Source organism: Scylla paramamosain, unplaced genomic scaffold (assembly GCF_035594125.1).
Source record: "Scylla paramamosain isolate STU-SP2022 unplaced genomic scaffold, ASM3559412v1 Contig5, whole genome shotgun sequence".
Lineage (NCBI taxonomy): Eukaryota > Metazoa > Arthropoda > Malacostraca > Decapoda > Portunidae > Scylla > Scylla paramamosain.
The window spans coordinates 431,474-456,889 of record NW_026973670.1 but is presented as its reverse complement, the minus strand read 5'-3'; the positions used below and the strand labels follow the sequence as shown (position 1 = coordinate 456,889).

The window sequence follows — 25,416 nt, the reverse complement described above, 5'->3', positions numbered from 1 at the left end:
GAGAGAGAGAGAGAGAGAGAGAGAGAGAGAGAGAGAGAGAGAGAGAGAGAGAGAGAGAGAGAGAGAGAGAGAATAGCTTCCTCTTCCTCACTCGCTTAAAATTCTTGGTCTTTTCGCAACTGGTCCTCCTCCTCCTCCTCCTCCTCCTCCTCCTCCTCCTCCTCCTCCTTCCTCCTCTTCTTCCTCTTCCTCCTCCTCTTGGTCTTCCTCCTCCTCCTCCTCTTCTTCTTCTTCATCTGAGTTTTCATCATAGGCAACAAGACTAACCTGAAAAGAATAGTAATAGTAGTAGTAATAGTAGTAGTAGTAGTAGTAGTAGTAGTAGTAGTAGTAGTAGTAGTAGTAGTAGTAGTAGTAGTAGTAGCTTACCTTTTTCCTTGCACCAGTGGCAGCAGCAGCAGCAGCGACGGACAGACAGACGGACGACGGAGGCTGCTGATTGGTCGAGGCTGCACCACCACCACCACCACTACTACTACTACTATTACTACTACTATTTAATGGTCCTAACCCGATTATCTCTCTTAGGTTGGCAATTACATTAGTAGCAGATAGTTGTGGCTGGGTGGTGGTGGTGGTGGTGGTAGTTGTGGTAGCTGGAGGAGACGTCTTTGCAGTTGTGGTAGTGGTGGTGGTGGTGGTGGTGGTGGTGGTGGTGGTGGTTTGCTTCGGAGATGCTGGAGGCGGTGATGCGTTACCCTGCACGGTTTCCTTCTCTGAAATCAGTTAAGTTTGTTTTATTGGTTTTTTTGTGGGTTTGGGGTGGTTTGCGGTGTTGATTTTCGGTGGGGTTGTAGGGGAAGGGTTGAGCTATCTCCACCTCGCTCACTTTCGCTCTATCTCTAATCGTTTCTCTAATATGAGCAAAAAACTAGCTCACTATCTCTAAATATCGTCTCTCTCTCTGGTTTGTATTGTTTGGGTTAAGTTTGTTTTTTTTGTTTTTTTGTGGGTTTGGGGTGGTTTGCGGTGTTGATTTTCGGTGAGGTTGTAGGGGAAGGGTTGAGCTATCTCCACCTCGCTCACTTTTGGTCTATCTCTAATCGTTTCTCTAATGTGAGCGAAAAACTGTCTCTAATGTGATTGAAAAAACTGTCTTTCTGGTTCGTATTCTGTTTGGGTTAAGTTTGTTTTATTCATTTTTTTGTGGGTTTGGGCTGGTGTGCGGTGTTGAATTTCAGTGGGGTTGTAGGGGAAGGGTTGAGCTATCTCCACCTCGCTCACTTTCGCTCTATCTCTAATCGTTTCTCTAATATGAGCAAAAAACTATCTCACTATCTCTAAATATCGTCTCTCTCTCTGGTTTGTATTGTTTAGGTTAAGTTTGTTTTTTTTTGTTTTTTTGTTGGTTTGGGGTGGTGTGCGGTGTTGATTTTCGGTGAGGTTGTAGGGGAAGGGTTGAGCTATCTCCACCTCGCTCACTTTCGCTCTATCTCTAATCGTTTCTCTAATATGAGCAAAAAACTATCTCACTATCTCTAAATATCGTCTCTCTCTCTGGTTTGTATTGTTTGGGTTAAGGTTGTTTTTTTTGTTTTTTTGTGGGTTTGGGGTGGTGTGCGGTGTTGAATTTCAGTGGGGTTGTAGGGGAAGGGTTGAGCTATCTCCACCTCGCTCACTTTCACTCTATCTCTAATCGTTTCTCTAATATGAGCAAAAAACTATCTCACTATCTCTAAATATCGTCTCTCTCTCTCTGGTTTGTATTGTTTGGGTTGTTTGCTTTTTTTGTTTTTTTGTGGGTTTGGGGTGGTTTGCGGTGTTGATTTTCGATGAGGTTGTAGGGGAAGGGTTGAGCTATCTCCACCTCGCTCATTTTTGCCCTATCTCTAACCGTTTCTCTAATGTGAGTGAAAAGCTATCTCTAATGTGAGTGAAAAAACTGTCTTTCTGGTTCGTATTCTGTTTGGGTTAAGTTTGTTTTTTTGTTTTTTTGTGGGTTTGGGGTGGTGTGCGGTGTTGATTTTCCGTGGGGTTGTAGGGGAAGGGTTGAGCTATCTCCACCTCGCTCACTTTTGGTCTATCTCTAACCGTTTCTCTAAAGTGAGCGAAAAAGTATCTGTAACTATCTCTTATTCTTAACATTTTCTCACCTCACACCCTTGCACATAAAGTGAGATAGCTCTAAAACTAAGGTAGCTCTAACTCTGAACAAGACACCCACGCGTAGCCCAATCCTCGCTCTATCTCTCGCTCTAATCCCATGCACACTGATCCATTAGAAAGTATAGAAAAATAAAAAAAATAACCTGACCGCAAGGCCGTATTCACGAAAACCTGACACACATCCTCGCACAAAAAGTGAGATAGCTCTAAAACTAAGCTAGCTCTAACTCTGAACAAGACACCCACGCGTAGCCCAATCCTCGCTCTATCTCTCGCTCTAATCCCACGCACACTGATCCATCAGAAAGTATAGAAAAATAAAAAAAACTAACCTGACCGCAAGGCCGAAATCACGAAAACCTGACACACATCCTTGCACAAAAAGTGAGATAGCTCTAAAACTAAGCTAGCTCTAACTGTGAACAAGACACCCACACGTAGCCCAATCCTCGCTCTATCTCTCGCTCTAATCCCACACCCGCAAGACTCACCAATGGGGGGGAAAGAGGTGTCTCTAGGTGGTAACACAGCCATGCCTTCTCTGCCATCTAGCTCCTCGTCTTCACTGCTAAACCAGATCTCTTCCTCCTCTTCAAGATCTCTCAAGTCTCTTCTGTACCTCCCTCCTCCTCCTCCTCCTCCTCCTCCTCCCCCTCCTCCTCCTCCTCCTGCTGCCGCCGCTGTTGCACCACCACCACCGCCACCACGAACCACTCCCCCGACTCTGAAATTGCAGTAGTTGTGGTAAACCAATGTTTGATTAATGAAAACACTTAAAATAAATGAAAGACGTCCTTAAAATTGACAAAATATCCCTAAAACACCATCTTCTGTCCCTGAAACACCCTTAAAACACCCTAAACACCCTTAAAACACTCTTAAAACACTCTTAATATACCAAAAACACCCTTAAATAACCCTAAAAACATCCAAAACACCCTTAAAAACACCAAAAACACCCTTTAAAACAGCCAAAACACCCTTAATACACCCAAAACACCCTTAAAACACTCTTAATACACCCAAAACACTCTTAATATACCAAAAACACCCTTAAATAACCCCTAAAAACATCAAAAATACCTTAAATACATCCAAAACACCCTTAAAAACACCAAAAACACCCTTAAAACACCCAAAACACCCTTAATACACCCAAAACACCCTTAAAACACCCTTAATACACCCAAAACACCCTTAATATACCAAAAACACCCTTAAATAACCCTAAACATAAAAAATACCTTAAATACATCCAAAACACCCTTAAAAACACCAAAAACACCCTTAAAATACCCAAAACACCCTTAAAACAGCCAAAACACCCTTAAAAACACCAAAAACACCCTTAAAATACCCAAAACACCCTTAAAACAGCCAAAACACCCTTAAAAACACCCTACAGGCCCCTACACCAGTCGCTAATGCCCTGCGCTGTCCATGCAGACCCAAACACCCTTAAAAACACCCTTAAAATACCCAAAACACCCTTAAAACAGCCAAAATACCTTTAAAAACACCCTTAACTCTTCAAAATGACCCAAACACCCTTGAAAACACCCTTAAGACACCAAAAACACCAAAAAACACCCTTTAAAACACCAAAAACACCCTTAAAACAGCCAAAATACCTTTAAAAACACCCTTAACTCTTCAAAATGACCCAAACACCCTTGAAAACACCCTTAAGACACTGAAAACACCCTTAAAACACCAAAAACACCCTTAAAACACCAAAAACACCCTTTAAAACACCCAACACCCTTAAAAACACCCCAAACATCCTTAAAAACACCCAAAACACCCGTAAAACACCAAAAACACCCTTAAAACACCAAAAACCCTTAAAAACACCAAAAACACCCTTAAAACACCAAAAACACCCTTAAAAACACCCTTAAAACACCAAAAACACCCTTAAAAACACCAAAAACACCCAAAACACCCTTAAAAACACCAAAAACACCTTAAAAACACCAAAACACCCTTAAAAACACCAAAAACACCCTTAAAAACCAAAAACACCCTTAAAAACACCCAAAACACCAAAACACCCTTAAAAACACCAAAACCACCAAAAAACACCCTTAAAAACACCAAAAACACCCTTAAAACACCAAAAAACACCTAAAACACTCTTTAAACCACTAAACTCTTAAAAAACAGCCCATATAAGAACCTAAACCAGCCCCTATAGGCCCCTACAGGAGTTCCTAAAGCCCTGCGCTGCCGATACTGACCCGTCCAATGGTGGGGCCCTCTCTCTGTCCCTGAGGCGGTCCTGGTGCTGGTCATAGCGCAGTCGGAGTGCCTGGAAGGTCTGGACGTAGTTGACTCTGGCCAGGACTTCTCCATATCGCTCTACCACCATTACCCACAATGCCTTGATGTCCTCCTGCAGTGGTAGTGGTGGTGGGGAATTAGTTAGTGGTTGGGATTTGCTTAAACTGCCTTAAAATATCCTTAAATTAGCTATACTCCCTTAAAATACCCTTAAATTATCCTAAACTGTCTTAAAATACCCTTAAATTAACCTAAACTCCCTTAAAATACCCTTAAATTAGCTAAAACTGTCTTAAAATACCCTTAAATTATCCTATTGTCTTAAAATACCCTTAAATTAGCCAAAACTGCCTTAAAATATCCTTAAATTAGTGTAAACTGCCTTAAATTTGCCTAAACTGTCTTAAAATACCCTTAAATTAGCTATACTCCCTTAAAATACCCTTAAATTATCCTAAACTGTCTTAAAATACCCTTAAATTAGCTATACTCCCTTAAAATACCCTTAAGTTATCCTAAACTGTCTTAAAATACCCTTAAATTAACCTAAACTCCCTTAAAATACCCTTAAATTAGCTAAACTGCCTTAAAATACCCTTAGATTAGCCAAAACTGCCTTAAAATACCCTTAAATTAGCCAAAACTGCCTTAAATTTCCCTAAACTGCCTTAAAATACCCTTAAATTAGTCTAAACTCCCTTAAAACAATATTAAAAAGACTGGACTAGCTTAAAATTGCCTACGCTGTCTTAAAATATGCTAAACTGCCTTAAAATATCCTTAAATTAGCGTAAACTGCCTTAAATTTGCCTAAACTGCCTTAAAATACCCTTAAATTAGCTATACTCCCTTAAAATACCCTTAAATTATCCTAAACTGTCTTAAAATACCCTTAAATTAGCCAAAACTGCCTTAAAATATACTTAAATTAGCGTAAACTGCCTTAAAATAACCTTAAATTAGCCTAAACTGTCTTAAAATACCCTTAAATTATCCTAAACTGTCTTAAAATACCCTTAAATTTGTCTAAACTCCCTTAAAATACCCTTAAATTAGCTAAACTACCTTAATATACCCTTAAATTAACCTAAACTGCCTTAAAACACTCTAAAATACTGTAAACTATCTTAAACATCCCTAAAAAACCCTAAACTGCATTAACACCTTTAAATTTGCCAAAAACACCCCAAAAACACTCTAACATACCCCAAAACGCCCCTAACACACACAAACATACCCCTAAAATACTGATCACATCGCAAACTAGCCCAAAACCAAAAAAACAGCCCAATAACACCTAAAATAGCCCAATACCACCACTAAACCCAATGCCACCAAAAAACTAGCCCAATGATATAATAGCCCAAAAATACTAAAAAACGCACAAAAAATAGCCCAAAAATCCACTAAAACACAGAAAAATAGCCCAAAAAACGCTAAAAACACAGAAAAATCGCCCAAATACCTATCATTTTAATGTACTCGAACATTTCAATAATGGCCGAGTCAAGAATATAAAAATAGCCCAATAACACCAAAAAAACTAGCCCAATGATATAAAAACAGCCCAAAAAACGCTAAAAAAACACAGAAAAATAGCCCAAAAACCTGCTAAAACAGAAAAATAGCCCAAAACCTGCTAAAAACACAGAAAATAGCCCAAAAACCTGCTAAAAACACAGAAAATAGCCAAAAAACCCGCTAAAAACACAGAAAATAGCCCAAAAAACGATAAAAAACAGAAAATAGCCCAAAAAACCCGCTAGAACACAGAAAAATCGCCCAAATACCTACCACTTTAATGTACTCGAACATTTCAATAATGGCCGAGTCAAGAATATAAAAATAGCCCAATACCACCAAAAACTAGCCCAATGATATAAAACAGCCCAAAAAACGCTAAAAAACAGAAAAATAGCCAAAAAAACAATAAAACACACAAAGATAGCCCAATATCACCCAAAAATCTAGCCCAATTATATAAAAACAGCCCAAAAAATGCTAAAAACAGAAAAATAGCCCAAAAACGATAACACAAAACTAGCCCAATTATATAAAAACCCAAAAAAACGCTAAAAAACACAGAAAAATAGCCAAAAAAAACCGCTAGAACAGAAAACTCGCCCAAATACCTACCACTTTAATGTACTCGAACATTTCAATAATGGCTGAGTCCAGAAGGTTATATCTCCCTTCGTTCCTGACAAAGGCGTCCACAACAGGGGCGAACAGATTGGAGTTAACGATGTGCCTGTTGTAGAAGTCGTCCCTCAATCCAATGATCTTCCTCATAAACCGAAGGGCACCTGGAACAAGCACAGCGGTCGTTAATGCACTGGTGGTAGTAGTAGTAGTAGTAGTAGTGATAGTAATAGTAGTAGTAATATACAGGGATGGAGAGAAGGAAAACAGTAGTAGTAGTAGTAGTAGTAGTAGTAGTAATATACAGGGATGGAGAGAAGGAAAGTAGTAAAAGTAGTAGTAATAGTAGTAGTATAGTAGTGTATAAGGGTCATTTAAACACTCAAACACTCCAAACACCCTTAAAAACACTTAAAACACCCTTAAACATGCCAAGCTCCCTTAAAACATCCTTAAAAACACTTAAAACACCCTTAAACATGCCAAGCTCCCTTAAAACATCCTTAAAAACACTTAAAACACCCTTAAACATGCCAAGCTCCCTTAAAACACCCTTAAAAACACTTAAAACACCCTTAAACATGCCAAGATACCTTAAAACACCCTTAAAAACACTTAAAACACCCTTAAACATGCCAAGCTCCCTTAAAACACCCTTAAAAACACTTAAAACACCCTTAAACATGCCAAGATACCTTAAAACACCCTTAAAAACACTTAAAACACCCTTAAACATGCCAAGCTACCTTAAAACACCCTTAAAAACACTTAAAACACACTTAAACATGCCAAGCTCCCTTAAAACACCCTTAAAAACACTTAAAACACCCTTAAACAGGCCAAGCTCCCTTAAAACACCCTTAAAAACACTTAAAACACCCTTAAACATGCAAGCTCCCTTAAAACACCCTTAAACATGCCAAGCTCCCTTAAAACACCCTTAAAAACACTTACATCACCCTTACCACCCTTAAACATGCCAAACTATCTTAAAACACCCTTAAACACCCTAAATCATACTTGTAACATCTCAAACAATCCTAAAACACCCTTAAACACCCAAAAACACCCTTAATTCATGCCAAACGACCTAAAGCACCCTTAAACACCCAAAAACACCCTTAAATCATGCCAAACGACTCTAAAACAATCTTAAACACCCTTAAATCATGCCAAATGATCCAAAACACCCTTAAATCATGCCAAACGATCCGAAGACATCCTTAAACACCTAAAAACACCCTTAATTCATGCCAAATGGTTCTAAAACACCCTTAAATCATGCCAAATGACCCAAAACACCCTTAAACATCCTTAATTCATGCCAAACGACCCAAAAACACCCTTAAACACCCTTAAATCATGGCAAACGACCTAAAACACCCTTAAACACCCAAAAACACCCTTAATTCATGCCAAACAAACCTAAAACACCCAAATACACCCTTAAATCATGCCAAATGACCCAAAACACCCTTATTCTCCCTTAAATCATGCCAAACGACCTAAAACACCCTTAAACACCCAAAAACACCCTTAATTCATGCCAAACAAACCTAAAACACCCAAAAACACCCTTAAATCATGCCAAATGACCCAAAACACCCTTATTCTCCCTTAAATCATGCCAAACGACCTAAAACACCCTTAAACACCCAAAACACCCTTAATTCATGCCAAACAAACCTAAAACACCCTTAAACACCCTTAAATCATGCCAAACAAACCTAAAACACCCTTAAATCATGCCAAACAACCCTAAAACACCCTTAATTCAAGCCAAACCCAAAAGCACCCTTAAACACCCTTAATTCATGCTAAACGACCCAAAAACACCCTTAAATCATGCTAAACGACCCTAAAAACACCCTTAAATCATGCCAAACAACCCTAAAACACCCTTAATTCATGCCAAACGATCCCAAAACACCCTTAAATCATGCCAAACAACCCAAAAACACCCTTAAACACCCTTAATTCATGCTAAACAACCCAAAAACACCCTTAATTCATGCCAAACAACCCAAAAACACCCTTAAACACCCTTAATTCATGCCAAACGACCCAAAAACACCCTTAAATCATGCCAAACTACCCAAAAACACCCTTAAATCATGCTAAACGACCCTAAAACACCCTTAAATCATGCCAAACAACCCAAAAACACCCTTAAACACCCTTAATTCATGCCAAATTACCCAAACACACCCTTAAACACCCTTAAATCATGCCAAACAACCCAAAAACACCCTTAATTCATGCCAAACAATCCAAAAACACACTTAAACACCCTTAATTCATGCCAAATTACCCAAACACACCCTTAAACACCCTTAATTCATGCTAAACGACCCCAAAACACCCTTAAATCATGCCAAACGACCCTAAAAACACCCTTAAATCATGTAAAAGAACCCAAAAACACCCTTAAACACCCTTAAATCATGCCAAACAACCCAAAAACACCCTTAATCCATGCCAAACGACTCCAAAACACCCTTAAATCATGCCAAACGACCCTAAAAACATCCTTAAATCATGCCAAACAACCCAAAAACACCCTTAAACACCCTTAAATCATGCCAAACGACCCAAAAACACCCTTAAATCATGCAAAAGAACCCAAAAACACCCTTAAACACCCTTAATTCATGCCAAACGACCCAAAACACCCTTAAACACCCTTAATTCATGCCAAACAACCCAAAAACACCCTTAAACACCCTTAATTCATGCCAAACAACCCAAAAACACCCTTAAATCATGCCAAACGACCCTAAAACACCCTTAAATCATGCCAAACAACCCAAAAACACCCTTAAACACCCTTAAATCATGCTAAACGACCCAAAAACACCCTTAAATCATGCTAAACAACCCTAAAAACACCCTTAAATCATGCAAAAGAACCCCAAAACACACCAAAACACCCTTAAATCATGCCAAACAACCCAAAAACACCCTTAAACACCCTTAATTCATGCCAAATTACCCAAACACACCCTTAAACACCCTTAATTCATGCTAAACTACCCAAAAACACCCTTAATTCATGCCAAACGATCCTAAAACACCCTTAAATCATGCCAAACAATCCTAAAAACACCCTTAAATCATACCAAACAACCCAAAAACACCCTTAATTCATGCCAAACAACTAAAAAAAACCCTTAAACACCCTTAAATCATGCTAAACGACCCTAAAAACCCCCTAACACACTCAAATTACCCATGGAAGAAGAAATACTCACTCAGAACCAGAAAAGTGTGCTTAGATTTCATTAAAACCAATATCCTCTTTAATAAATCTCTCTGCACTATATAGTTTTTGATATGGTACGAATGGTGCTCGACGCAGAACGCCAGCAATTCAAGGATAAGCGCCAGCAGTTGTGCCGATGGGTAGTCCTCGCGTCCCACCTCGTCCCCCACAGTGTTCGACAGTAAGGGAGCTGCAGTAGAACCAGAAATATTAGCAATAGTAGCGGCCGTTGTTCGGAACGTGCTGCGTTCGTGTCGGAATGTGGGAATGTTGACGTTTTGGTTCGGTGTGGTTTTTCGCTTTTTTTCGGGGTTTCGGTGTACGTGTGGTGTTGGTGTTTGGTGGGGTTAAAGGTGAAGGGTTGAGCTATCTCTATGTCACTTGGTTCTTATCTATCTCAAATACTTTCTTTAATATGAGCAAAAAACTATCTCTAAAAATTTCTCTCTATTTCTCAGCTATGCACTTTTTTTCTTTTTCTTTTATTTTTCGGTGTGTTTGGATTGGTGTGTGGTGTTGGTGTTTGGTGGGGTTAAAGGTGAAGGGTTGAGCTATCTCTATCTCACTTGGTTCTTATCTATCTCTAATACTTTCTTTAATATGAGCAAAAAACTATCTCTAAAAATTTCTCTCTATTTCTCGGCTATGCATTTTTTTTTCCTTTTCTTTTATTTTTCAGTGTGTTTGGATTGGTGTGTGGTGTTGGTGTTTGGTGGGGTTAAAGGTGAAGGGTTAAGCTAACTCTATCTCACTTGGTTCTTATCTATCTCTAATATTTTCTTTAATATGAGCAAAAAAGTAAGCTAAACTATCTCTTATTCTTGACATTTAATCACCTCACATACTTACACAAAAAGTGAAATATCTCTAAAAGTAAGCTAGCTCTAATCCTAAACCAGGCATTCATACATAGCCACATCCTTGCTCTATCTCTCACTCTAATCCCACACACAACAGTACATTATAAACACATTAAAAAAACAAAACAAAACAAATCTAATCTGACCGCAAGGCTGAAATTATGAAAAACTGACACACACCTTCGCGCTTAAAGTGAGATAGTTCTAAAAGTAAGCTAGCTCTAACTCTAAACAAGACACCCACGTATACCCAAACCCTTGCTCTATCTCTCACTCTAATCCCATGCACACTGATCAATTAGAAAGTAAAGAAAAATGAAAAAAACTAACATGACCACAAGGCTGAAATCATGAAAAACTGACACACACCTTTGCGCTTAAAGTGAGATAGCTCTAAAAGTAAGCTAGTTCTAACTAAAAACAAGACACCCACACGTAGCCAAACCCTTGCTCTATCTCTCACTCTAATCCCATGCACACTGATCAATTAGAAAGTAAAGAAAAATGAAAAAAACTAACATGACCACAAGGCTGAAATCATGAAAAACTGACACACACCTACGCGCTTAAAGTGAGATAACTCTAAAAGTAAGCTAGCTCTAACTCTAAACAAGACACCCACGCGTAGAGAAACCCTTGCTCTATCTCTCACTCTAATCCCATGCACACTGATCAATTAGAAAGTAAAGAAAAATGAAAAAAACTTACATGACCACAAAGCTGAAATCATGAAAAACTGACACACACCTTCGCGTTTAAAGTGAGATAGCTCTAAAAGTAAGCTAGCTCTAACTCTAAACAAGACACCCACGCGTAGAGAAACCCTTGCTCTATCTTTCGCCCCACTCACCGACAAGATAGTGCATGGAGTGTTTGTAGAAAAAGGCGAGAAAGTCAGCGCGTTCGGACTTGGTAACGGTGGCCAGCATATTCTCTGGGTCAATAAGGATTCTTAAGATACCCATTAATTGAACCGCACCGCCCATCTCAGGGTCGGAATCCACCACCATTTGTTCTATAATGATGTTCAACAAGTACTGCTCCTGTGGGAAGGGACGTCAAGTTAGCTGATTGATAAATAAAGGTGTTTTTGTGTGTTTTGTTTAAAGTTTTTAGTGTTCAAAATAGTTATACGTATGTTTAGATGTGTTTTGATGCGTTTTTTTTAGATTTTAGACTGTTTAAAATAGTTACCTGTGTTTGTGTGTGTTTAGATGTGTTTTTTAAAGGTTTTAGTGTGTTCAAACCAATTATCGATGTGTTTGTGTGTTTTTTTTTTACGTTTTAGTGTGTTCAAACCAATTATCAGTGTGTTTGTGTGTTTTTTTTAACGTTTTAGTGTGTTCAAACCAATTATCAGTGTGTTTGTGTGTTTTTTTTAATGTTTTAGTGTGTTCAAACCAATTATCTTGTGTTTAGATGTGTTTTTTAAAGGTTTTAGTGTGTTCAAATCAATTATCTGTGTGTTTGTGTGTTTTTTTTAACGTTTTAGTGTGTTCAAACTAATTATCGGTGTGTTTGTGTGTTTTTTTTAACGTTTTAGTGTGTTCAAACCAATTATCTTGTGTTTAGATGTGTTTTTTAAAGGTTTTAGTGTGTTCAAACCAATTATCGGTGTTTTTAGATGTGTTTTTTAAAGGTTTTAGTGTGTTCAAATCAATTATTGGTGTGTTTGTGTGTTTTTTTTAACGTTTTAGTGTGTTCAAACCAATTATCTTGTGTTTAGATGTGTTTTTTAAAGGTTTTAGTGTGTTCAAACCAATTATCGGTGTGTTTGTGTGTTTTTTTTAACGTTTTAGTGTGTTCAAACCAATTATCAGTGTGTTTGTGTGTTTTTTTTAACGTTTTAGTGTGTTCAAACCAATTATCTTGTGTTTAGATGTGTTTTTTAAAGGTTTTAGTGTGTTCAAATCAATTATCGGTGTGTTTGTGTGTTTTTTTTAACGTTTTAGTGTGTTCAAACCAATTATCAGTGTGTTTAGATGTGTTTTTTAAAGGTTTTAGTGTGTTTAAACCAATAATCTGTGTGTTTGTGTGTTTTTTTTAACGTTTTAGTGTGTTCAAACCAATTATCTTGTGTTTAGATGTGTTTTTTAAAGGTTTTAGTGTGTTCAAATCAATTATCGGTGTGTTTGTGTGTTTTTTTTAACGTTTTAGTGTGTTCAAACCAATTATCAGTGTGTTTAGATGTGTTTTTTAAAGGTTTTAGTGTGTTTAAACCAATAATCTGTGTGTTTGTGTGTTTTTTTTAACGTTTTAGTGTGTTCAAACCAATTATCTTGTGTTTAGATGTGTTTTTTAAAGGTTTTAGTGTGTTTAAACCAATTATCAGTGTGTTTTGATAGTTTAAAGATACTACTACTATTGCTATTTTTTGAGCAATGCTGTTGGTGCATCTGACATTGAGAAAAGTAAAGTTTGGGCTATCTTTTGAGACAACTGGCTATCTTTAGAGATAATTGGGCTACCTTTTGAGACAATTGGGCTATCTTTTGAAAATTGCGCTACTTTTTGAGACAATTGGGCAACTTTTTTAGTCAATTGGGCTACTTTTTAAGACAATTGTGCTATCTTGAGACAATTGGGCAACTTTTTTAGACAATTGGGCTACTTTTTGAGTCAACTGGGCTACTTTTTGAGACAATTGGGCTACTTTTGAGACAATTGGGCTACTTTTTTAGACAATTGGGCTACTTCTTGATTCAATTGGGCTACTTTTTTAGACAATTGGGCTACTTCTTGATTCAATTGGGCTACTTCTTGACTCAATTGGGCTACTTTTTGAGACAACAGGGCTATTTTTCAAGTTAATTGGGCTACTTTTTAAAATCAATTGGGCTACTTTCACCAGTACTCCTCACCTCCTCTGTCTTGTGCAGCTGCTGTTGCTGCATCATGTAGTCCCGCACCATAGAGGGAGAGAATTCCACTATGTAGCTCAGGACGTCCACCGAGGCTGCCTTGATCATGGTATCCTCCAGCCCAAGGGTGATCTCCAGGGCGCCCAGGACCCCCAGGGAGCTTAATGTCTGCAGAAGTAGTAGTAGTAGTAGTAGTAGTAGTAGTAGTAGTAGGGTCCTGGTTCCTGATATATTACTTCAGATAAACCATTTTCTTTTTTTTTGGGCTATTTTTAAGAGGGGAGACTTACATAATTTGGGCTATTTTTTTGTTTAAGGTAGGTTAGGTTAGGTTAGGTTAGGTTAGGTTAGGTTAGGTTAGGCTAGGCTGTTTTAGGTTAGGTTAGGTTAGGTTAGGTTAGGTTAGGTTAGGTTAGGTTAGGCTAGGCTGTTTTAGGTTAGGTTAGGTTAGGTTAGGTTAGGTTAGGCTAGGTTAGGTTAGGCTAGGCTGTTTTAGGTTAGGTTAGGTTAGGTTAGGTTAGGTTAGGTTAGGTTAAGTTAGGTTAGGCTGTTTTAGGGAACTTTAAGATACTTCAGAAGTAGTAGTAGTAGTAGCAGTAATAGTAGTAGTAGTCACACACACACACACACACACACACACACACACACACACACACACACACACACACACACACACACAGAGCAAAGTCGCCTAAACGAGAAACTAATTTAATTACAGAAAAATAATGTGTTTTTAACGACACTGTGTCAATACTGGAGGTGTTGGTGCGGCCTGGCTTCAGCGTGACCTTGCCGTGACCTTAGTGTGACCTTAGTGTGACCTTGACATGAAAGCAAATTGCACTAAGCCACCACAAGTTTCCCAAGTCTCGGAAAACCTTGACAGTTCCGCCAAGACGCGTAAAAAACATCATTATTTTTTGTCGCAAGGTCTTTTTAAGGGTTTCATCCCCCGTCACAGCAGAAAGAGACCTGGGACTACCTTGACGCTGTTGACTGATGACTTACTTATGGCCAGCGACACCAAATGCCTCCAATAGCTTGTTAATCTATCAAAAACGATGCTTAGGGGGACTTCAAAACACCCTATATTAGAATGCAACTCACTGGTATGTCATTTTGCACCCTGCCACACCCTGACACACCCTGAGACACCCTGAGACAGCCCTGAGACACCCTTAAATCATGCTAAACAACCCAAAAACACCCTTGAACACCCTTGAATCATGCTAAACAACCCAAAAACACCCTTGAACACCCTTGAATCATGCTAAACAATCCTAAAACACCCTTAAATCATGCTAAACAACCCAAAAACATCCAAAAACACCCTTAAATCATGCCAAATGACTTTAAACACCCTTAAATCATGCTAAACAACCCTAAAACACTCTTAAATCATGCTAAACTACCCTAACACAACCAAAAACACCCTTAAATCATGCCAAATGACCCAAAACACCCTTAAATCATGCTAAACAACCCAAAAACATCCAAAAACACCCTTAAATCATGCAAAATGACCCAAAACACCCTAAAATCATGCTAAACAACCCAAAAACACCCTTAAACACCCTTGAATCATGCTAAACTACCCTAACACAACCAAAAACACCCTTAAATCATGCCAAATGACCCAAAACACCCTTAAATCATGCTAAACCCAAAAACATCCAAAAACACCCTTAAATCATGCCAAATCACCCAAAACACCCTTAAATCATGCTAAACAACCCAAAAACACCCTTAAACACCCTTAAATCATGCCAAACTACCCTAACACAACCAAAAACACCCTAAAATCATGCCAAATGACCCAAAAACACCCTTAAATCATGCTAAATGATCCAAAAACACCCTTAAACACCCTTGAATCATGCTAAACCCAAAAACACCCTTAAACACCCTTGAATCATGCTAAACAACCCAAAAACACCCTTAAACACCCTAAAATCATGTTAAACTACCCAAAAACACCCTTAAACACCCTTAAATCATGTTAAACAACCCAAAAACACCCTTAAATCATGCTAAATGACCCAAAAACACCCTTAAACACCCTGAAATCATGTTAAACAACCCAAAAAACACCCTTAAACACCCTGAAATCATGCTAAACAACCAAAAAACACCCTAAAACACCCTTAAATCATGCCAAACTACCCAAAAACACCCTAAAACACCCTTAAATCATGTTAAACTACCCAAAAACACCCTTAAACACCCTGAAATCATGTTAAACTACCCAAAAACACCCTTAAACACCCTTAAATCATGTTAAACTACCCAAAAACACCCTTAAACACCCTTAAATCATGCTAAACTAACAAAAACCCTAAAACACCCTGAAATCATGTTAAACGACCCAAAAACACCCTTAAATCATGCTAAATGACCCAAAAACACCCTTAAACACCCTTAAATCATGCCAAACTACCCAAAAAACACCCTTAAACACCCTTGAATCATGCTAAACGACCCAAAAACACCCTTAAACACCCTTAAATCATGCCAAAATGACCCAAAAACACCCTTAAACACCCTGAAATCATGCTTAACAATCCAAAAACACCCTTAAACACCCTTGAATCATGCTAAACAACCCAAAAACACCCTTAAACATCCTGAAATCATGTTAAACAACCCAAAAACACCCTTAAACACCCTGAAATCATGCTAAACAACCCAAAAACACCCTTAAAAACCCTTGAATCATGCTAAACAACCCCAAAACACCCTTAAATCATGCTAAACTAACAAAAACCCTAAAACACCCTGAAATCATGTTAAACGACCCAAAAACACCCTTAAATCATGCTAAATGACCCAAAAACACCCTTAAACACCCTGAAATCATGCTAAATGACCCAAAAACACCCTTAAACACCCTTAAATCATGCCAAACAACCCTAAAATACCCTTAAACACACAAAAACACCCTTAATTTATGAGATACTATGATAAAGCCTAACACACACACACACACACACACACACACACACACACACACACACACACACACACACACACATACACACACACACACACACACCCTGCCGCACCCTGTCAGACACACACAGCCTGTCACAATCACATCCACAGTTCACACACACACACATTTACACATCTGCCGCACCCTGCTGCACCCTGCCACACTCCTGCCACACACCCTGCTGCACCCTGTACCACACCCTGTACCTTGAAGAACGCCTCTCTGCTTGTGGGCTGCAGAGTTTGAGAGAAAGTGCAAAACTCCTTCAGAAACAAGACCAGGTCTCGACGTCTCTCCACCGGGATGTCGTCGTCTGTTCCGCTCAACTGGTGGAACAGCTCGCTCAGGAACCTCTCGTCCTCCTGTAGAGAGAGTGAGAGAGTGAGAGAGTGAGAGAGAGAGAGAGAGACAGTGGATGGGTTACGGATTTTGATGGGAAAAGGAGAAAAATGAAGAGAATTGAAGATTTTTGGGAGAGAGAGAGAGAGAGAGAGAGAGAGAGAGAGAGAGAGAGAGAGAGAGAGAGAGAGAGAGAGAGAGAGAGAGAGAGATATTTTAGCCATTATTTAAACCAATTACGCATTTTTTTGGATCTTTTAAGCTAAAATAACTGTGCATTGACAAGTATAAGCGACAGAAGCACTGCCACACACCCACTATAGACGACGCGACCCCTTCACAAGCCACTATAAGCGACACGAACCCTCTACACACCTATAAAAGCTATTAATCCCAGTTTTCGTCCAATTAAAAGTTCTATAAGCGACAGAAATACTGCCACACACCCACTATAGACGACGCGACCCCTTCACAAGCCACTATAAGCGACACGAACCCTCTACACATCTATAAAAGCTATTAATTCCACTTTTCGTCCAATTAAAAGTTCTATAAGCGACAGAAGCACTGCCACACACCCACTATAGACGACGCGACCCCTTCACAAGCCCCTATAAGCGACACGAACCCTCTACACATCTATAAAAGCTATTAATCCCACTTTTTGTCCAATTAAAAGTTCTATAAGCGACAGAAATACTGCCACACACCCACTATAGACGACGCGACCCCTTCACAAGCCACTATAAGCGACACGAACCCTCTACACATCTATAAAAGCTATTAATCCCACTTTTCGTCCAATTAAAAGCTCTATAAGCGACAGACCGCTTACCCTATACACGACACGACCGCTTCACGCACCTGTATAAGCGACACGATCTCCACTTTGTTGAAGAAGATGAACGAGGATAGTGTAGACAGCATGTTTTCCTCGAAGACGGCAGGGGTGGGTAGCACAACATCCTGAATATACTGCACTCGGTAAGTTTGGTGAATCTTGCTCAGGAGTTCCGAGTTCTCAATAGGGATGACCTGTGAGAGAGAGAGAGAGAGAGAGAGAGAGTGTTTGAGAAAGATACACACACAGACAGAGAGAGAGAGAGAGAGAGACGGGATCCTAGTGTGTTTTTGGTGTGTTTTTGGGTGCGTTTTGAGTGTTTTTGGTGTTTTGGGGTGTTTTTGTGTGTTTTTTGGGTGTTTTGGTGTGTTTTTGAATGTGTTTGGGTGTGTTTTGAGTGTTTTGGTGTGTTTTTGAGTGTGTTTGGGTGTGTTTTGAGAGTGTATTGGGTGTTTTTGAGTGTGTTTGGGTGTGTTTTGAGTGTTTTTGGGTGTGTTTTGAGTGTTTGGGTGTGTTTTGGGTGTTTTGGGTGTTTTTTGTGTTTTTGGGTGTTTTTGGTGTGTTTTGAGTGTGTTTGGGTGTGTTTTGAGTGTTTTTGGGTGTGTTTTGAGAGTGTTTTGGTGTGTTTTGAGTGTTTGGGTGTGTTTTGGGTGTTTTTTGTGTTTTTGGGTGTTTTTTGGTGTGTTTTGAGAGTTTTGGTGTGTTTTTGAGTGTGTTTGAGTGTTTTTGGGTGTGTTTTGAGAGTGTTTTGGTGTGTTTTGAGTGTGTTTGGGTGTTTTTTGTGTGTTTTGAGAGTTTTGGTGTGTTTTTGAGTGTGTTTGGGTGTGTTTTGAGTGTTTTTGGATGTGTTTTGAGAGTGTTTTGGTGTGTTTTGAGTGTGTTTGGGTATTTTGAGTGTGTTTTGAGTGAGTATTGGGTGTTTTGAGTGTATTGGGTGTGTTTTGAGTGTTATCCTTAAAGAACAAGCAATAAAACTTAATAATAAATTCATTTCAAGAGAGATAACCCCTTTGAAACATACTTAGAATCCTTAACACATAATTAGAATACTTAAACACATACTTAAAAACCCTTAAAAGAACATAAACAAGCCTTAACACATACTTAGAATCCTTAAAACATACTTAAAAATCCTTAAATCATACTTAGAATCCTTAAAACGTACTTGAAAACCCTTAAAAGAACGTAAACAACCCTTTAAACATTTGAGAAACCCTTAGAACCATTAAAATATACTTTAGAACCCTTATAATACACTTAAACAGCCTTAAAACACTTAGAAATCATTATCAATACTTAAAAAAATTAAAAACGAACTTGAAAACCCTTAAAAGAACGTAAACAACCCTTTAAACATTTGAGAAACCCTTAGAACCATTAAAATATACTTCAGAACCCTTATAACACACTTAAACAGCCTTAAAATACTTAGAAACCCTTATAAATACTTAAAAAACTTAAAAACGTACTTGAAAACCCTTAAAAGAACGTAAACAACCCTTTAAACACTTGAGAAACCCTTAGAATCATTTAAAATATACTTTAAAATGCTTATAACACACTTAAACAGCCTTAAAATACTTAGGAACCCTTATAAATACTTAAAAAACTTAAAAACGTACTTGAAAACCCTTAAAAGAACGTAAACAACCCTTTAAACACTTGAGAAACCCTTAGAATCATTTAAAATATACTTTAAAATGCTTATAACACACTTAAACAGCCTTAAAATACTTAGAAATCATAACAAATACTTTAAAAAAATAAAAACGTACTTGAAAACCCTTAAAAGAACGTAAACAACCCTTTAAACGCTTGAGAAACCCTTAGAACCATTAAAATATACTTCAGAACCCTTATAATACACTTAAACAGCCTTAAAACACTTAGGAATCATTATAAATACTTAAAAAACTTAAAAACGTACTTGAAAACCCTTAAAAAAACGTAAACAACCCTTTAAACACTTGAGAAACCGTTAGAACCATTAAAATATACTTTAGAACGCTTATAACACACTTAAACAGCCTTTAAATACTTAGAAATTCTTATAAATACTTAAAAAACTTAAAAACGTACTTGAAAACCCTTAAAAGAACGTAAACAACCCTTTAAACGCTTGAGAAACCGTTAGAACCATTAAAATATACTTTAGAACCCTTATAACACACTTAAACACTCTTAAAACACTTAGAAATCATTATAAATACTTTAAAAACTTAAAAACGTACTTGAAAACCCTTAAAAGAACATAAACAACCCTTTAAAACGCTTGAGAAACCCTTAGAACCATTAAAATATACTTTACAATCCTTATAATACACTTAAACAGTCTTAAAATACTTAGAAATTCTTATAAATACTTTAAAAAAAATAAAAATATACTTGAAAACTCTTAAAAGAATCTTAGGAACTTTTAAAACAACAAAAATCACTTTATAAACAACAGGAACCGTTAAAAAGTGCAAAATAATTACAAAAAATAGAAGAAAAAAAGCAAAAAATGACTTTAAGAATACAAAGAAAAATAATAAAAGAAAAAAATACAAGAAAAATAAGAAAAAAATGACTTTAAGAACACAAATAAAAATAAAAAATAAAAAATAAATGCCGAAGATGAAAACGAACACCAAAAAATTTTAAAAAATGCGAAAAACATTAAAAAAAATACAAAACATTAACAAAAAACATGAAAAACATTAAAAAAATATGAAAAAATAAAAAAAAACATGAAAAACATTTAAAAAAACAAGAAAAAATTTTAAAAAAACATGAAAAAATAAAAAAACAAGAAAAACATTAAAAAACAAGAAAACATTAAAAAAAACACTCAAAAAATAAAAAAAAAAACTAAAAAATTAAAAAACCACTCAAAAAACTAAAAAAACACTCAAAAAATTAAAAAAACATTCAAAAATTTAAAAACATTCAAAAATTAAAAAAAAACATTCAAAAAAATAAAAAAAACATTCAAAAATTAAAAAACACTCAAAAAAATCTAAAAACCACTCAAAAAATAAAAAAAAACACACATTATAACCTAACCTAACCTAACCAAACCTAACCTAACCTAACCAAACCTAACCTAACCTAACCTAACCAAACCAAACCAAACCTAACCTAACCTAACCTCTAACCTAACCTAACCTAACCTAACCTAACCTAATCTAACCTAACCTTACCTAACCTCACCTTACTTTACTTAACCTAATCTAACATAATTATACCTTATCTTAACCTACCTTACCTAACCTAACCTAACCTAACCAAACCAAACCTAACCTAACCTAACCAAACCTAACCTAACCTAACCTAACCTAACCAAACCAAACCAACACACCTCTTTAAACTTAGCAATGCTCTTCAAGTACTGCCGATGTCTACGTGGGAACGGGCTTGACGGGTCGTGCTCCAGACACCCAACGACGTCAAATATTGTGTCGTCAGCGAACATGATCTCAAACAACGCGTTCTTATTGAGCAGGAAAATGTTCTTGAATATTTCGTAAAGCATGTGCAGGCCCTCGATGTTCTCCAGATCCTCGCAGACGTGAAAAATGGCAACCAGTTTCTTAATGTAGCCCTCGTTCTCCAAGGCTATCGCGAGTTTCTCCCTCCGAACGGGGCTGTGCAGGCAGTTACTGATCACCTGTGGGGTTATAGAGTTATAGTAGTTGTAGTAGTGGTAGTAGTGGTAGTAGTAGTAGGAGTAGGAGTAGTAGTAGTAGTTGTGGTGGTGGTAAGAGGAGGAGGAGGAGACAAAGATGAAGAAGAAGAAGAAGAAGAAGAAGAAGAAGAAGAGAAGGGAAAAGAAGAAGAACAGGAGGAGGAAGAGGAGGAGGAACAAGAAGAAGAACAAGGAAGAAGAACAAGAACAGGAGGAGGAGGAGGAGGAGGAGGAGGAGGAGGAGGAGGAGGAGGAACAAGAAGAAGAACAAGAAGGAAGAAGAACAAGAACAGCAGGAGGAGGAGGAGGAGGAGGAACAAGAAGAAGAACAAGAAGGAAGAAGAACAAGAACAGCAGGAGGAGAAGGAGGAGGAGGAGGAACAAGAAGAAGAACAAGAAGGAAGAAGAACAAGAACAGCAGGAGGAGAAGGAGGAGGAGGAGGAACAAGAAGAAGAACAAGAAGGAAGAAGAACAAGAACAGGAGGAGGAGGAGGAGGAGGAACAAGAGGAAGAGGAAGAAGAAATTGTAGTAGTAGTAGTAGCAGTAGTAGTAGTAATAGTTACAACAACAACAATAATAATAATAATAATAATAATAATAATAATAATAATAATAATAATAATAATAATAATAACAACAACAACAACAACAACAACAACAACAACAACACCAGCACCACCACCACCACTACCTCATTGATGTCCTCCAGCCTGCCAGTCTCACAAGGGGGCAGCTCCACCCAGGGATTCGAGTCTGTCACATCCTCAAACCTCTCATCCTCACTTTCTTCCACGATATCTTGAGTTATATCCACACTGGGGTCCTTGCCTTGGACCTGCGGGTAGAGCGAGGATTAGAGCGAGTGCCGAGCGAGTGGCGTAGCCGTCCGAGCGAGGATGTGCAAGATAAAGAGCGATAAAGTCGAGCGAGTGAATTGATGTCAGGGGAGCGTGTTCCAGCCGTCGTCAGTACACGTGTCGAGAAGATTAGAGATAGTGAGAAAGTGAGCGAGTGTACAGGGGACTGCTTGGGGTCGGGAGATAGAGCGAGGGTCGGTCTATCTTGTGAGCGAGTGGTGGAGCGAGAGGTGTCAGGATGTCGGAGATATTGAGCGACGAAGTTGAGCGAGAGATTTGACAAGGCAATGAACCTTCACACGCACACAACACAGGTGGAGAAAATTAAAGATATCTCACAAACGAGCGAGAGGAGAGCGAAAACTCGAACACCCAGAGACAGAGCGAGGATCAGAGAGAGCCCCCTGCGGAAACCAAAACCCCGGGCGGAATGATCGCCGAGATACGAAGCGATAAAGAGGCAAACATTCGTACGTACCTGACATATTTTCTCCCATATCTCGTCACACCCGGCCTTCTCTTGGAAACTGAGAGCGAGGTCAAAGTTCTCTCCTTCGCTCCACACAATTAGAGTCCCTTGCTGCTTCTGATAGGCTGTGTCTGCCTGAATCCTGGACTCAAGCAGTAGAGATCCGTCACTCTCCGCTCGGACCAGCAGCGACATCCCCTTCAGCCTCTCCACATACCTGTAGGAAATTAGAGATAGTGAGAAAGTGAGCAAGGGTACAGGGGACTGCTTGGGGTCTAAAGATAGAGCGAGGGTCGGTCTATCTTGCGAGCGAGTGGTAGAGCGAGAGACGTAAAGATGTCAGAGATATTGAGCGATTAAGTTGAGCGAGTGAACTTACGCTGAAGTCACGTGACCGGTGCCTCTGTCGTCCCATTGGCGGTCGGCGTTCAGGGCATACAACTTGACCCTCCGCCGTGCCATCCTGTCGGCCATCTTGGATTAAAGAGAGAGGGAGAGGGAAGAGGGAGAGAGAAAGAGGGAGGAACCGGGAGTCAAGTCATGATGGCGGTGGTGGTCGTGGTGGTGGTGGTGAATCTCTCTCTCAGCATCTGAAAGCCGAGATGGTGACAGTCAGTTTTTTGCTCATATTAAAGCAAGGATTAAAGATAGAGAGAAAGTGAGTGAATTAGAGATAGCTCAATCTTTAATCTCTAACTTCACCAAATCCCAATTTTGTAAACCTTACCAAATCTGAGTAAACTTGAAAAATGTTAACTAGTGTAGCAATGCAAATCAAAAAAATTACCATGACTCTCTCTATTTATTTGCTCATATTAAAGAAAGGATTAAAGATAGAGAGAAAGTGAGTGAGTTAGAGAGAGCTCAATCTTTAATCTCTTACTTCACCAAATCCCAACTTTGTAAACCTTACCAAATTTGAGTAAACTTGAAAAATGTTAACTAGTGTAGCAATGCAAATCAAAAAAATTACAGATGACTCTCTCTATTTATTTGCTCATATTAAAGCAAGGATTAAAGATAGAGAGAAAGTGAGTGAATTAGAGATAGCTCAATCTTTAATCTCTAACTTCACCAAATGCCAACCTTGTAAACCTTACCAAATTTGAGTAAACTTGAAAAATGTTAACTAGTGTAGCAATGCAAACCAAAAAAATTACAGATGACTCCCTCTATTTATTTGCTCATATTAAAGCAAGGATTAAAGATAGAGATAAAGTGAGTGAATTAGAGATAGCTCAATCTTTAATCTCTAACTTCACCAAATGCTAGCCTTGTAAACCTTACCAAATCTGAGTAAACTTGAAAAATGTTAACTAGTGTAGCAATGCAAACCAAAAAAATTACCATGACTCTCTCTAATTTTTCACTCATATTAAAGCAAGGATTAGAGATAGAGATAAAGTGAGTGAATTAGAGATAGCTCAATCTTTAATCTCTAACTTCACCAAATGCCAACCTTGTAAACCTTACCAAATTTGAGTAAACTTGAAAAATGTTAACTAGTGTAGCAATGCAAACCAAAAAAATTACAATGACTCTCTCTATTTTTTTGCTCATATTAAAGCAAGGATTAAAGATAGAGAGAAAGTGAGTGAATTAGAGATAGCTCAATCTTTAATCTCTAACTTCACCAAATCCCAACTTTGTAAACCTTACCAAATCTGAGTAAACTTGAAAAATGTTAACTAGTGTAGCAATGCAAACCAAAAAAATTACAATGACTCTCTCTATTTTTTTGCTCATATTAAAGGAAGGATTAAAGATAGAGAGAAAGTGAGTGAGTTAGAGATAGCTCAATCTTTAATCTCTAACTTCACCAAATGCTAGCCTTGTAAACCTAACCAAATCTGAGTAAATTTCAAAAATATTAACCTAACCTAACCTAACCTATAATTATTGATAGAGAGAGAGAGAGAGAGAGAGAGAGAGAGAGAGAGAGAGAGAGAGAGAGAGAGAGAGAGAGAGAGAGAGAGAGAGAGAGAGAAAGATAACGAACAAGGAAGAAGGAGGAGGAGAAGGAGAGGAGGAGGAGGAGGAAGACGAACAATAACAATAAGGAGGAGGAGAAGAAGAAGAAGAAGAAGAAGAAGAAGAAGAAGAAGAAGAAGAAGAAGAAGAAGAAGAAGAGGAGGAGGAGGAGGAGGAAGCGGAGGAAGAATAACAATAAAAACAAGGAAGAGGAGGAAGAGGAGGAGGAGGAGGAAGACGAATAATAATAAGAACAAGAACAAGAAGAAGAAGAAGAAGACGAAGACGAAGAAGAAGAAGAAGAAGAAGAAGAAGAGAGGAGGACGAGGAGGAGGAGGATGAGGAAGACACACACACGCACGCACGCACGCACGCACACAAACAAACAAACAAACAAACAAACTCACCAATATTAAAATTTTCTCCTTAAAAAAATTTCACTCAAAAAAAATGAAAATAAAAAAATAAAAAATTTTCACAAAAACCAAAACAAACACTAATTTGCAACACTGTGTCCGATATTTGGGCAATTTTCTTCTATTTCCCGTTAATTCCTGGGCTTGCCAATTTGCTCAGGCCTAGAGGAAGAGTAGGCCTATGTTCTCCAGCAAAATAGCGGCCGTGGGAGACGTAGGGGAGGAGAAATTAGCAAAAATATGAGGAGACCTTCCCCGCCATTCCTGCTTGTTAGCTTAACACACGGGGTTCTCTTCACGGCTTCCTTAGTATCGTCGCCATCTTGGGACTATTTTGACTATTTTTGG

The 25,416-nt window shown here is 38.3% G+C and overlaps 1 protein-coding gene across 1 annotated transcript; it reads right to left on the bottom strand.

Annotated features, from left to right (window-relative positions):
- LOC135096596 (serine/threonine-protein phosphatase 4 regulatory subunit 3A-like) lies at nt 1-25,365 on the bottom strand. The gene is made up of 15 exons (XM_063998222.1): nt 25,060-25,365; nt 23,061-23,271; nt 22,691-22,898; nt 22,047-22,190; nt 21,027-21,335; nt 17,710-17,880; nt 16,713-16,868; nt 13,515-13,682; nt 11,504-11,696; nt 9,783-9,983; nt 6,526-6,695; nt 4,347-4,501; nt 2,598-2,830; nt 370-716; nt 1-267 (listed from the first exon to the last, which is right to left on the bottom strand). Exons 2-15 carry the CDS (start codon nt 23,153-23,155, stop codon nt 88-90), a joined length of 2,730 nt encoding a protein of 909 aa, XP_063854292.1. The 5' UTR covers nt 23,156-23,271; nt 25,060-25,365; the 3' UTR covers nt 1-87.
- Between the last annotated feature and the right edge of the window lie 51 nt (nt 25,366-25,416).